Source organism: Cimex lectularius, unplaced genomic scaffold (assembly GCF_000648675.2).
Source record: "Cimex lectularius strain Harlan isolate CLEC.00 unplaced genomic scaffold, Clec_2.1 scaffold108, whole genome shotgun sequence".
Taxonomy (NCBI): Eukaryota; Metazoa; Arthropoda; class Insecta; order Hemiptera; family Cimicidae; genus Cimex; species Cimex lectularius.
The window spans coordinates 272207-287521 of record NW_019392680.1 but is presented as its reverse complement, the minus strand read 5'-3'; the positions used below and the strand labels follow the sequence as shown (position 1 = coordinate 287521).

Genomic DNA, 15315 nt, shown 5'->3' with positions numbered 1-15315 from the left:
GAATTTAAACTTCTAAAACGAAATTACGCAAAAATAACGCATGAGATCTTAACAAAGACCCAAGTAACGAAAAGAGTGTGAGGTAGTGAATTAAACAAACAGTTTTGGTTCGAAGAGGTTTAAAAGTGTTAACATTCGTAGAAAAGAAGAATCCATCAAACGTAAACAGCTTATTATATAAAGGGATAATTGAAAGAAAACTTGAAAACCTGCATTATTTTCCGGACAACCCAATACAATCGTACATAACTCGTGAATTTAATTAATTTAAACTTCTCCTTTTGATCAATCATTACACACAAAATATTGTTAGTTTAAACTGGGTTTTATTACTACCAACGACTCATCAAACGTCCATACAAAAATAGTAACTAATTGGTAATTTGGTTACTATTTTGCATGGTTAGACCATTTATGAGTGTTAGGTTATATTAGGACCCAGGACGGTTTATACCGAGATCATATATGTACAAGAGTAAAGTAAATATTTTGTAGGTGGGGGATTGAAGGCAAAAAACAGGTTGATCAACTAGCAATAGCTGTAGCAGCCCTCGTTTGAACCAGTAGCAGGGGGAAAGAAGTTGCACTTGCGGATTAGAGTGGGATTGGAGCTTGTGTAACTGGAATTTACAATTTCATTTAAAAAGTGAACATATACGTCGTTATGTATGGTGTGGATAGTAACATGGAACAGGTCTTAACGATGAATCTAAGTATTCATGATGTAAGATCTGGATTCTGTGGAGATTGGAAAGTTTGTTTGAACCCCATAGTTCCATGCCATATGCCCATATTGATTTGTATTGAGTTGTATAAGTGTATTGTCAAGGGACAGTTTAGATCTTTTGGGTGGTTGTCTTTAAGCAATCGGTATCGTGATTCAGTTCTACCCGTATGAGTCATGGATTCCAGGTGAGTCGCATGTCTAGATAAACCCTAGGTAGCGGATGACGTTTTCTGCCAGAAGGGGGTGATGTTATGATATATAATAAATGCGAACGTTGAAGATCTTTCTTGCCCATCCACCATGCCACGGTATCTTAGACCCCAAACCGGCATACCCCGCCAATTAATTAAAAGTTTGGTTCTCTAAAAGGGGCTGTTATTTAGGGTTGGTGCAAAAATAATGCAGGTTTTTTATATTTTGCAAAAACAAACTACAATTTAATTTCAACAAAATAGATTTTTTGGAAATAACTTCCATTACTATCTATACATTTTTGCACATTTTTCTGTCTCTGGAATCTACGAACTTCCGAAATGCCTGTTCAATGTCATTTTGGATCTTGAACCGTTTCTCGCATATAAAGTTGTTGAGATGTTTAAAAAAGTGATAATCTGTCGGAGTATGGTGAGTATGGAGGATCAGGTAATGCCTAGTAATCCAACTCATGAAGTCGTGCCAGAGTCCGTTGTGCGACGTGTGGCCGTGCATTATCGTGAAGGAAGGTAAACGTTCCAATTGATTAATCCTGTGCATAAATGTCGCAATTTTCGGTACATCTCATTAATTTCATTACAGTACTTTTCAGCAGTGATTGTTTCAACCAGATTGAGAAAGTTGTAATGGAAGACTCCTACAGATGACCAACATCCGGTGACCATAATATTTTTGGATGTAAGCTTTGCATTGGGAGGTGCCATGGCTTTTCACTCTCCTTCAGGCACTGTCTAGAACGCTGTCTTTTGTCGTATAATATCCATTTTTCGTCATACGTTACTATACGACTGAGAAATGGATCATTTTTGTTGCGTACGGAAAGCATTGAACTGATTTCATGATTCTTTTCAGTTCAGCTCTTGCGGAACCCACTTGGCGATCTTCTTTGTTTTCCCAATAGTTTCCAGATGGCGAACGACTGTGATTGGTCAACACCAAGTTTTCCTCCATTTCTCGAGTAGTGTTTGTGGGGTAAGCCATAGCTTTTAACTGTCGTTGTCAACAACAGAATGACGCCCTCCACCTTTTTTTTGCTCGTGAGGTCATAATCTCCATTACGGAATTTTTGAAACCAACGCTGCACTATGGATTCATTTATAGATCCTAGCCCCAAACGTCATTAATGTTTCGGTTTGCGCTGCTCTTCGTCCACGTTTAAATTCATACAAACAAATTAACCGAAAATCGCTCTTAGACATCATTTTGATGGAAAGCACTGAACAGTCTGAATTAATCTTGTTTTAATCTAAAAGGGTTGTAAGAGAAAGAAATCGAGATAAATAGGCTTTAAAATGATGTTTATCTCTTAGCACAATGGATTAGTTTTGTTTACACAATTAGTATTAAAAGTGAAGCGAAAAGGAAAACCTGCATTTATTTTGCATCAACGCAATACAATACTTAGGGGCCTTCCTGAATCCCTATCTATCTAAAGGTCTGGCTTAATTTTTGGTTATTTTTAGAATTTTTCGCAAAATTTACAAAAAAATTATTATAAAAAAAAATCTACGCAAATTTTACAAAAAATTAGTATCAACAAGTTACGTTTTAAAATTTCCTGCAACAGTGGCAAAAATCCTCAAAACACAGTTTGGTCATGGATTCTAAGATAAGGAAGGAAATGATATAAAATAATGATAAAGTAATATAATAATCTCCTTGTTATTTTTGGAATTTTTGTTCATCACATTACGATTTTATGTTTGTTCTATTTTTTCATTGATAGCATTTCGTGAGTTTATTTGGGTTGAGTGGGCGTGAACTTGAATTTCGGGTTTTTCCATGGATTCGAGGAGGTATGAAACCTTGTTAAAAATAGCGATTACTTTATATGAAAAATTTGGCTGATAATGAAGATTTAATTTTTTAAAATTTGTTTGATTAAATGTATGTTTTGTACTAAACGGGGTCACCGATTTAGGAGTTGTAGGTTTTTTGGGTATAATTTGTGCCCTTTGCCAATTTTTTGTAAGTGGTAAACCATATAACTAAGAAAATTAAGAAGGGCGTGGCCTTAGTTGGTCACTTGGAGCTGCATTTAATGCGGCGGTAAAGAATAAATTATTTTCCCAAATTTTTGCTCGTAGCTGTAGAATACCCTTATACATTCTTTTGTACTGCAGATATTTCTCTCATCTATGGAAAATGTGATATGTTATGGATAGTGACGCAAAGGTCAAAAATAAAATTTATATGTTTATGATCTAAAACAAAACTGAATATCCGAAATATGTAATGGCAAACCATGTTGTGCGAATATGCTATATTTAATATTCAAATAACTATATCCGTGGTTGCCTTTCGACATGGAATGGCATACAAAAATTTGTTAAAGGCGTCTAAAGCTACGAAAATAAATTTGTTGCCTTTAATAAAAGTCGACAACGGTCCCACGAAATCTATATAAATTCTTTGCTGTGAAGGATATTTGGATAGGGGTGATTATAGGGTGAAATTTGTGCACAAATCTCACATTGGGCCACCCTACATTTTATATCCTCATTCATTCCTGGGTTGAACAAGGTTCGAACACTGTATAAAATTTTAGAAAATCCTTGATTTTCTCAGAAAATATTGTAACAGAAATATTGGAAAATCGGTGACTTTAAGGTTTCAGGTGCACATTTTTTTAAATATTTGAATTATCAGGGACGTAATGAATTAAATTTTTAATCTTTTTTAACTTTGCATCGTTTTGTGTCAATTTGCGTTTTATATTTTTATCTTCTATCTGAAGTTGATCAAAGTTATCAAAAAGTGAGGATAAGTTGTTTCATGGTGAAGTGAAAAGTTAACGTCCATGTTCATAACGATTAACGGCATTAATTATTAACGGCCATAACGGCATTAATTATTTCTGTATCCGAAACGACAATAGGAGAAAACCGAGTTATATAATCCGCATTACTATCCGTATTACTATGCCCTCTAACATGTTTGGCTTCAAAATTGAACGAATCTTATTCTACTTAACGGCTGGATTACTCATTATTTTTAAACGATCCCCATTTCAAAATAGACTACAATCTGTGTTCAAAATGAATCGGTTGTGACTTAGTAAACGTTTGAAATGGCGAAAGCTAATAAGCAGGGCGTACAATTTTTTTTTTGTATGTAGAGCAGTTTATTTTAGCATTTTTGAATAGAAAGCAAAATGGCGCGAAGGTCTCATCCTCCTGGACTAGTAAACTACCATGCATGTCTCGATGCATTCATATACAAATGGAAGGTTTTGTTAAACTCAGGGGCCGCTAAAATAGGTGGTGTTAATAGGTGATTTTTCAACTTGTCAAACGCTATCTGACATTCTTTGGCCATACTAATTCCTTGTTTTTCTTTTTTAATTCGTGATGCCAACCAAAAAACCACAAAGCCCCAAAAACGACATAACCCGTTTTAAGTTAGTGGGTGGTTTTAGTTGTGTCTACCCTTGTAATAATATTTGCTGGATCGACTGAAATTGTGTTGTGCAATATGACAAGTTACAAATATTTAACCGAGGGTTTTAAGAACTCAACCTTTTTGTGTTTAATGTTAAGCTGTGTTTTTTCAAATTTTGTAAGACCTTTTCTATATGTTGTATGTGTTATGTTTTGAGCCCGAATAGATCAAAATGTTTCTAAATTCCACAAAAATATATACAAATTTATTTCAGAACATATTTTTTCAAGGTAATCCGTGAGGGTTTGAGAACTAAGGCTTATAACCATAGGAATACAAGTACTATGACTAGGAGTAATTCAGTTGAATCGGCAATGATGAATTTTATAAATGGTCAAATTATTACACCCAAAGTAGATATTTTGAAGCTATATAAAGGAAAAACCTTAAGCTAAAAAGTTGACAAAAGGTATATTGAATTCTATTAGAATATCCACCAACTGTCCGTAAGGTATTTTGACGTATGTGTGAAGCCCTAATCCTCGTGAAGTTGTGATTAATAAAATACATTAGAAAAATCGAAGAATGTAACGAATTTTGCTCCATGTATGTGATCTAAGATGCTATTTATCATCGAGAGTTGACACGCTATGAATTTGTAAAACAAAATATGATATGTCCATGGTGTTTTTTATGTGGCGATTGGCGAGGAACATGTGAATGTGTATTCAACATTGTCGAGCATTGCCTGGTTTTAATATTTTCTGTACTGTCCATGACAAATAACTTTTCGTTATCTAAATGTTGTATGATGCTCCGTGCAATGTTTCGTCTATATTGTTGAAAGTTCTACGTAGAGTAAATTGTTTTTGAACATACGTTCTTAGGCGAGCGTCTGGTTTTTTTTACAGTTAGTTAGCATTTTGCTTGTAGATGTGTAAATTGTGCTGGGGTGATATTATGAGTAGTTAAGGATTTTAAAAATATATCAAAGCTGAAATTAGCGTAGCTCGGGGCATTAAGAAAGAATTTCGCCAATGTTTCTTTACATCATTGCCCTACAAACTTTGACATTTTTTTGTGATGTTCCGTTCCATTCTACGGTGGGAATGATTCGTAATATTCAAATATTAATCAAGGTTCAGAACAAATTTTTAAGGATATTAGGCTATAAAACCCACATCGACCTACATACTCTATCTCCCTCAACTTCATCTTCCTCTCATCTTAGGCAACTTTTTCAAATTAGGTCACTTTCATCCCGCAGAGAATAAATAAATCTTATACTGTCCACACCTCTTTCATTCTATTTCCTTCAATGCCCCAAATTATACCTTTAGATCCTGCCAAACCTTCCATATTCATTGCCTAAAAGCCGATTTTCTCAAGTTCACTGGAAATAACAGAATATTGAAGGATGACAATAATTCATAAATAAATTTTTTCAACTCCCCCAACTTCGATATTAAAATACAATTTTCCAAGAAATTTTTCCAAAATTCATCGCCGGCAACTCATTTCTTTTTTGTATTTGTTTTTAAGTATTTCCTGTTAAACCATATTATTATCCGTTATATTTTTATATAGGTATATATTTTTTTCTAAATTTTACATATTTCTATTACCTACTATATTGTATTTTATTTAGTTTTCAATAATTTTTATTCATTTTGAAATCGTGAGATGCGGTCTGGTGTGATGTAGGTTTCAGAAAAACATTTTCTTTATCGTGCCAACGTTTCGATCTTTATTGAGATCATCTTCAGGGCCTGGGATTTACAAACATTGTTTACATATTACAATTACATTTTGGATGTGGAAAAGTGAATTTATACAAAATATATTTTATATATTCAATGAAAAATATTTCTACTCACCCAAAGTGTTTATCTTCTGTGTAATTGTGCTATTAATCACAGATTGGTATCAAAAACCAAGAAATACAGATCGCTACCTCAACTTTACATCTCACCATCCCTTTCATACAATAGTATACACGGCCAAAGGGTTACTTCACAGAATGATTACTTACGCGATGAATCCTTCCACCACAAAAACATAAAGATATACAAACAGATCCTCCATAACAATCTCTACCCTAAACACATAATTAACAAAATAATCAACAATTACAACTCCACACTAACACCATCCACTATTACTAATAATACTACATTAAGTCTATCGAATACAAACAAACCAGCATACATTTCCATACCATTTATCCAAGGCCTATCACACAAATTAAGCACATTTTTCTTGTCCGATAACTACAAAATAGCTTTCAAAAATTATAAAACAATTCAAACACTTTTTTCCAAAATTAAAGATCCCACACCAATAACAAATAAATCTGACGTAATCTACAAGATCAACTGTTTAAACTGTCCGGCAACTTACATCGGTCTTACATCTCAATATCTGGACAAGAGAGTAGAACAACATATCTATGATTGCAAAAATCCCAAGCAAAATCCTACAGCACTCGTTACCCACCATTTTGAACACCAACACAATTTCGACTTCAAAAATCCAAAAATATTACATACAGAACAAAACAAATATAAACGTAATTTCTTAGAAATGGTATATATCAACCGAGATAAACACAGCATCAATTACAGAACAGATACATGTAAACTCAGTCGCAGCTACGCCAATATCATTAATCACATTCAATACAGATAACATACCTATATCATCACATTACATTCCACACATCAAATATTTTTCACATAGTCTAATTTTCTAACAATTCAGCTTTCCTTTTCCTATTTATCCCTTTCTATATAATCCTGAAAGGATAATCTGGCCGAACCATTACCAACACATTTTTTCCCTTCGTCGGCACCTTTCACCTCAAAGAAGCCGACGCCTTATATAAAAATGTCTTTTCTATACCGACATCCTTCCCCACCCCTTCAAAATCCAACGTATATAAACACAAAATAGCAAAATCTCACTGGCACTCTTGACACGACACGCAAGAATGGCACAATTACACAAAAAACAAACACTTTGAGTGAGTAGAAATACTTTGATTGAATTATAAAATATATTTTGCATTGTATAAATTCACTTTTCCACATCCAAAATGTAATTGTAATATGTAAACAATGTTTGTAAATCCCAGGCCCTGAAGATGATCTCAATAAAGATCGAAGCGTTGGCACGATAAAGAAAATGTTTTTCTGAAACCTACATCACACCAGACCGCATCTTACGGTCACTAATCACCACACGTTTTCAATAATGCTAAGTTTACCCTGTTCTCATTATCATTAATAATTTTTAGTTTTTTACTTTTTAGTCTAATATGTTAATACTATTGACAAAACGTATGTATAATTTATTTTCTATCTATGTTTATTTTTACTATTGCTTTAAATAAAAATAAAAGAAATAAATAAAAAATTAATAATTGATTGCCCGTCAACAAATTATACAACTGTAATCTTTGGAGTTGTTGTTTTGTTATTTAATTAAAGGTGTTCAATTTTTGTTTCAATAGCGGGTTTTTACTTTTTCAAAGGAAGTGAAAAGCGAGGAATTGTTATCTTGTGAGAAATTCGAAAGGCAAACGATGGTAATAGGTTGAAAACGTTAACTAAATATCTGTTTTAAATTAATTCTTTTAATAGGTGTATGGTCTTTCTCCTCATAAGAAGTGTTTGCTATCGGGAAAATGATTTAGGGCGTAGAAGATTGGGGTCGCCGGTTTTATTTGGTTTCTGTTAGTTAAAATGTGTTTAGAGGTCTTTATCAAGCTTTTGTTCAATGGTTTTTTTATTAATTGCACGAGTTTCTGCTGCCTTTGGGTGGGTTTGCCTTGTTTGAGTATTACAGGCGATCCTAAAATTTCAGTTTAAACTGTTTTTAACAAGGTTTGTTTTAAAGTGGTAGGTTTTCTGTGTCAAGAGGCAGTGGATCCTGGTCCTGATAATTGGTAAATTAGGAACTAGTACCAACCATCGTGTTTGAGGCTGTAGGCCTATAGGAGTACGGTATTTTGATTTTTTTTATACACGTTGAACACTTTTTTCTTTCTGTTTTGTCGCATAAACGTGACTGTTCAAACACCTCCGATCAAGCCCAGTTCCACTCTCCCATAGGCTTCTTCCCTCCAAGTATGCTGCCTCCTCATCGGTCTAGAGGAAGGGCGAGTTGGCGGCTGGAACTCTGTCCTTATTAATATTGTGGATGTTACTTTGACGGGCTGTTCGAAAATTACTGTCATCATATACTTAAATTAGTCATAGCGATTTTTTTCTACTTGGGATCCGATCAGAAGACCTATGTGCGACCGTCACGCGATTCTCAAAAACCAAATAAAATAATTCTTTTTAATGTTTCAATGAATAAGATAAACTATTTGATTGAAAGGATCAGTTAAAAAATAGTAAAATTCTCAATCAAAATATAATTTATAATAAAACAATTTAAATGCGGCCGAGTATGGGACTACCATGAGATCAAATTGACCAAAATTGACACCCAACAAATTTTGAACAAACAATGGTTGGAGGACTGACGTATCAGGGTACAAATGAGAAACGGAAATGTCTATAAATCTCTATTCACCGACTTACGTCCGAACCCACGGGTCTCAGCGTCAAAAACTGGCCACAATTTTTTTTTCTCGACAATATCTCGGATCCGAACGAATCACCTATATCTGTGAAGCATACGTGCACAGAATAAACCTTAGAACTTCTTCAGACTGTGTGACTTGATTAGCCGGAGAACATTAAACACATTATCTTTGATTGCCCGGAGTATGAGGAACTCCTCCAGTCCTTTTTGGTAGGGTGTACAAGTTGAGGGAGATTAGCAAGCCACTCAATTTGGATAGTGTCCTTGTGAATGAAAGTGACAATCTGGATCAAGTGATTGATGCCATTTTTTTCAAGATATTGGCATTTAAGGCGAAAAGCTGTGTCGCCTTTTAAGGTCGAGTCCCTGGGATAGTCCGGGGGTTTTGTTGGCTGGGGCGGGACAGAGTTCGGGGTTAGCTTTGGCTTTGGGCAGTTTGACCCCGGAATATGAACTTTTCCATATCTGTAATATTAAGCTTGTAAATGGTTTTTATTCATAACAAAGGGAATGGAAACCACAAAGTAAATGTCACAAAGGAAAGCGTAAACGAGAGCTTGCCTGGGGCGTTGATTCGCCTCTGGCGGTCTGGCCCTCAAATAAGTATTAGTTTTCAAATCATTGTTATGTAAAATTGAGAAAATTACTGTTAATGTTTGCTGTTGATGAGTTAGTACCAATAGAAGAATTGGCAACATCATAAAAATTATTAGAAATTATTTCTTTTTTAAATTTTTTATTAATAATTTATTCTTTTTTAAATTATTTTTTATTTAAAAAGGATTGGCAACATCTGTCATTAATTAACATTGTACTATTTATATATTTTTGACATCATTTTTTGAATTAGATATTTGTTCTTTGTAAAACTTGGATTTGATCTTTTTTTATAATGTTAACATATTTCTATAAAGATTGGACTTAAAACTAACTAAAGAAGGATTTTTAAGAGATTTTCATTATTCATTTTATCCCTATTTCTAATCGAATTCAATATACCTGTTATCATTCAACTTTTCAGCTTAACGTTTTTTCTTTATATAATCAAAAATATTTTCTCTCAACACGGCATACAAGAATGACACATCTACACGGAAAACAAACCCTTTGAGCCCTGAAGATGATCTCAGTAAAGATCAAACGTTGGCATGATAATGAAAAAGTTTTTCTAAAACCTACGTCACACCAGACCGCATCTCACGACCTCCAAATAATCATCAAGTAACGGTCACTAAATACCACACGTTTTTTCTTTACAATAGCATCCAAATAACTGTGGTGAGTGTAATAGTTTAACCATTTTTAAAATTCGTAATTGCCGATTCAACTGAGTTACTGCTAGGCATAGTACTATTTACATACTACTGTATTACCGTATTATGGGCGGGTTGCCTTTTGGCCAGCATATCAACAGTACCTAAGCCATGGAAATTAAGTTAATTATTTACGAAAGCTGTTGCGCCTTCAGCGACCCACACTGTTCGTGGGTGGTAACCTCAAAATGTGTTGCCAGATCTATTTTCAACACTTTGTCACTCAACCACTCACCCGGCTGGATCTAGAGCTTTTGCATATTTAAGCAATAACTTATCAAATAAAATGTTATCTAATATAAATAAAAATATATATTTAAGAAGGAAAAATAAACGTAATTTACGGTAGAAGTAAACATCGTATAACCAATAAATAAAATTGTAGTAGTAGTTCACTACTTTCGTGGTCCGCTTTACCAATTAATACATGACAATTAATTAAGGTTTTTAGTTGAGATGAAAAAAAGGTAATGGCACGAGAGGGATTCGAACCCACGACCTTCGCCTAAATACGCCGCTGCTCTACCACCTGAGCTATCGTGACCTCGATCCACTCGGATCCCACTCCTCATCTCAACCCCACCTTATGAGTTTTCCCTCGTTTTGCCATTTTTCAACTTTTTTTCATCTCAACTAAAAACCTTAATTAATTATAGTATAGAAAGAAGAAAAAAACAAAAGTTAAATTAAAGATGCAACGGATGTATGTAAATTAAAATAAAAGTTAACTTGTGAATTGTAGTAATGTACAAATGCGATTTAGCTTAGTAGTTGTGCGGAAAAGTCTGAAGTCGGGTCCACTGATGCTGCTGAGTGGGAAGAAAAAATGACAGACGTTGTATATCAAGAAGTACACCATAGTGCGGCAGTCTAATAATAATAATAATAATAATGATAACTGAATATAATCTATCTGAACATAAGACTGTAACATTACGACTTTAAAACTTTGTATTGTCTCCTTGGTGGTTTAGACCCGACTAGTGAAGTCACTTGACAAAAAGAAAACAGTTTCCATGGCGATGAAAAATACAAAACAAATTGCCGTGGCAACAGTGACCTGTAAACACTGGTGTTCAAAGACACCCAAAGTGTAAATATTTGGTTAACGCAGCAACGGGACCAAAAAAATAATTTATTAAAATAAAAATATATAATATATAAATTAATTTCAGGCGTAAACAAGAGTTTGGTTAACAGGTAAAAAGTGGAGCAATCTGTTATTATACAAGGACTCCCACACTTTAGATAGAATTGGTGCAAGATCGATAATAACTTGGCATATTTTTAAGTAAGATGGTGGCACCTTTATAGACCGTAAACCTAACAATTAAATCAAATATAAGTAGTCAATATCAATTAATTTTTTCTTTCATTCCTTAACCAAACGCACCAACCATATCCCAAGCATTCACGAGTCCTCTAAACCTTTAGCCTTACCCTTCAGAATTGCAGGTTCAAGACATTAGAATTTGCCTACCCGTGAAGTACTTCCTGCTTCCTCGTCTGCTTCTTTCAAGTCCATGAAATCTGAGTTTTTAAAAACGACAGGAATCGTTACCTTTTCTTCCCTCGTTTCGTTTTTTCTTATTCTGATTTTCTTTCGTAATATGGTTTCACCATACGATCATAAATAATGAATATTTTAAAGAATATATTACTGTCATTATTGATTTGTATAATCTATGTTTTATTATTATTTTACTTTGCTTAGAAAACGAGATTTATTTCTAATATATGCACAGGTAAGTGGGCTTAAAGCCCTATTTGTACCTTTTAAATGCATAAGTAATATTTTAAATAATGGGACACATTTTGTCACTAATCTCGATGTATATTCTTTGCTCCATCCATATGTCAAATTATGTTCAGTTTCTTTAATGCAGTGTTATGTATTTATGTTTTGTTACATAGGTTGGATAGTTTTTGCACATTAACATAAATAAGGGTAGAAAAATCTGTGTGCATATTTTACGTAGAATCAATGCTTAACAATCTAGGAAAATAATTGTGTTATTTTAATTCGTACTTTGTCATGAAATACATTGAAATTATGCAGTATGAAACAGTTTTTAGTTTCACTCGCAAAATATGAAATTATTTCGTACAAAATTCATTGCTTTACGTGAGTTGACCAACAAACGTTGTAATCAATGATGCAATGTTAATTGGTTTTACTTGTTATGTATTACCTACAGATATTAAAAGCAAAATAAATATCCAAAATGTTCACAATTATTGCTTGCGATATTTACTAATTTGTCGAGTATTGTTACCAAACCTTGTCGATTTATTTTTGATATCATGCCGCTCTGTTTAGTCGCAAGAAGGTCATCGGTAATGGAAACAATATTGCACATAATACTTCAAAGTAAAACACTTAATTTGTATAAACAAAACAATCAGAATTGGTATAAAAATTAAAATGTTGCGGATTGTCCCATCAACGAACATTTCCAAAATGAAGAGTGTATTATTTGTTGCTTTAGTAGTTGGTCTTTCTGAAAGCCACGCTTTTGTGAGGTCAGTATAGGCTTAATTGTACGCAGAGTTCAAAATTTTAATTTGCAAATTTAATTTAGCGTGCCGTTAGTGAAATTTAAAGATCTTCCTCCTGTCGATCCTATCGAAATAAAAAGTTCATATCAAAACTTTATCGATTTGTGTCATCTGCCAAGAGGGTCACGAGTAAAATCACCTTTGAAAAACTACAGAAATGTAAGTCTGGGTTTTTTGAAAATTGATTTCGATACAGAATATTTATTTGCAAACAGGTTCAGTATTTTGGACAAATATCTCTTGGAACTCCAAAACAAAACTTTCTTGTGATATTCGATACTGGGTCTTCAAATTTGTGGGTGCCTTCTTCGAGCTGCGCATCGTTTATTTGTAGTAAGAGAAATTTGTTTTTGGCGTATTTACAATTGGGTTTAATTGATTTTGTTATCTCAGAAAAACACAATAATTATGATGGCAATTCATCTACAACATACATAGAAAATGGGAAGGTATTAACCGTCAATTACTTAAAGGGAAAAATTGTTGGTATTCTTTCTTCAGATACGTTAAGAGTAGGTACTTGTTTCTGACAATACACTTTTTCAAACAATTTTTTATTTATTTAATATTTGAATCAATTTAAAGATTGGACAACTTGAGGTCAAGAACGTAACTTTTGGAGAGGCGATACATTTCCCCGGAAAGGGATTGGAAAATCTAAGGGCCGACGGAGTTTTCGGCTTGGGTTTTCCAGAAAATGCAGACGCCGACGTTCGACCACCTTTATTTTTAATGATGGACCAAGGGCTCCTCAGTCAAAACCTCTTCTCCTTCTATTTAAACAGGTTATTCCGCATAATTTCATTGAATTTTCAGCAAACTCTAATGCTTGTTCAAATCGCAGAGACCATAACGACGAGAACGGCGGAGAAATTGTGTTAGGAGGTTGGAACGCGGACTTGTTCGATTCAAATGATATCAACTATATCCCTCTAAATGATAAAACTGCTTGGCAATTTTCCATAGAAAGGTACATTAATCAAAAACATAGCAAGATATGCATATGTATAAGATATGTATAAGGTTTGTTTAAAGGATTACCGTCGGAAAAAGCAATAACCAAACCGACGTAAACAAAGATCCGTATAAAAGGAGCTACGACGCTCTTGCTGATACTGGTACAACAGCAATACTTGGACCGGATAAGTATGTCCGAACAATACACGATACGATTGGAGTAACTATGTCTGGACATTATCCAACTGTAATTATTAACTGTATAAAGTGTTTTTTCTGTTCAATAATTAATGTATTTTGTTTAGGTGAAATGCAGCACTGTGGACAGTCTTCCAGACGTTACTTTCCATATCAAAGGTAAACCGTACAAACTGGGCCCGAGGGATTACACCAAATTTTGGGTACGATATAATTGAATGAAATGTTTTTCCAACAATTGGCAACAAGATTATTTTTTATTTATTTTATAATTATGTTTTTTTTTCCTTTTTAGAAAGGTGATTTGTGCACCACGAATTTCAGGCCAATCCCGTACTCTAATTATCCATGGATTCTCGGTGATGCTTTCTTAGGAAACTTCTACACGATCTTTAACGTCGAGAAGAGATCAGTAGCATTTGCTCCGCTTAAGAAAAACAAGAAGAATTAATGCTATTATTATTACGTATTTAATACGTCTAATTATTGTAATACATTTTTACTGCTAGAGCCAAAATGACATAAGATTTAACAAATATTGGAATTATTATGTTTATTCTAATATTTATTTTGTAGTTGATTTTTAAAAGTTTTGACAAATGTAGAAACCTAAACACTGCCATAATAAATAACAGTACAGCATAGTAGCATGCAATAGGTTTTATATGGAATTAATTTTGTTTAATTGCCGTATAGTTTTGAAGTGCTATATTCATAAAGTAGGATGTTTATGAACCGACAAAAACCTAAGGTCACTGTACAGGTCTTTTACGCGTACTTTGGTTTAAACTGCAGCCATTTTAGCTTCTCAATCTGGTTACTGACTCTCTTCTTTTATATGTATACTACAATACTAATATACTATGTATCCTAAAATACTAGCCTTTCGACTGAACCTCCGGTTGTCGAATATAAGTAAAACATACAATACATATACATGTGATATAGCGTGTCTCTTCTTCTTTTTTTGTTGGGCCCAACCCTGATTTCGGAAAACCGAAATCAAGGTCCCAGAGATTTTTTACGATCGGACCTGACTACGATAGAATTTCATTTATCGATCAGGCACCTTTTATATTTCATTTAAACCAAAGTAAATACGACACCAAATGTTTCTTAAATTTTAATCTTTAATTACAATTTATTTTCACATATAATGACAATATATTTTATTAATTTTTATTTTTAATTTAAAGAATCCTTTTATACAATAACAAACCTATCTCAAATCTACAAACCTTAATTTTAAAATGGAATTTTATTCTCGGTTGAAAGATTATTATTATTATTATTATTAAAATTTTGACGTCAAAGTAATAAAATTAACTTACTTGAATAGTGTGCCCACCAAATTTTTATTTTTACCAAAAATAG

General features: G+C 33.5%; 1 protein-coding gene across 1 annotated transcript; it reads left to right on the top strand.

Moving 5' to 3' along the window:
* The first annotated feature begins 12644 nt into the window (after nt 1-12644).
* LOC106672746 (aspartic proteinase A3-like) lies at nt 12645-14605 on the top strand. Its single transcript, XM_014404404.1, has 9 exons — nt 12645-12750; nt 12810-12945; nt 13002-13119; nt 13180-13298; nt 13372-13571; nt 13631-13756; nt 13822-13990; nt 14049-14144; nt 14237-14605. Exons 1-9 carry the CDS (start codon nt 12653-12655, stop codon nt 14390-14392), a joined length of 1218 nt encoding a protein of 405 aa, XP_014259890.1. The 5' UTR covers nt 12645-12652; the 3' UTR covers nt 14393-14605.
* Nucleotides 14606-15315: the final 710 nt, after the last annotated feature.

What these genes read in the sequence shown, in the direction of transcription:
- LOC106672746 (XM_014404404.1), top strand. Translation starts at nt 12,653, where the DNA reads ATGTTGCGGATTGTCCCATCAACGAACATTTCCAAAATGAAGAGTGTA. An exon ending in TGGCAATTTTCCATAGAAAG is followed by an intron (nt 13,757 to 13,821) that starts GTACATTAATCA and finishes GTTTGTTTAAAG; the next exon opens with GATTACCGTCGGAAAAAGCA. An exon ending in GGGATTACACCAAATTTTGG is followed by an intron (nt 14,145 to 14,236) that starts GTACGATATAAT and finishes TTTCCTTTTTAG; the next exon opens with AAAGGTGATTTGTGCACCAC.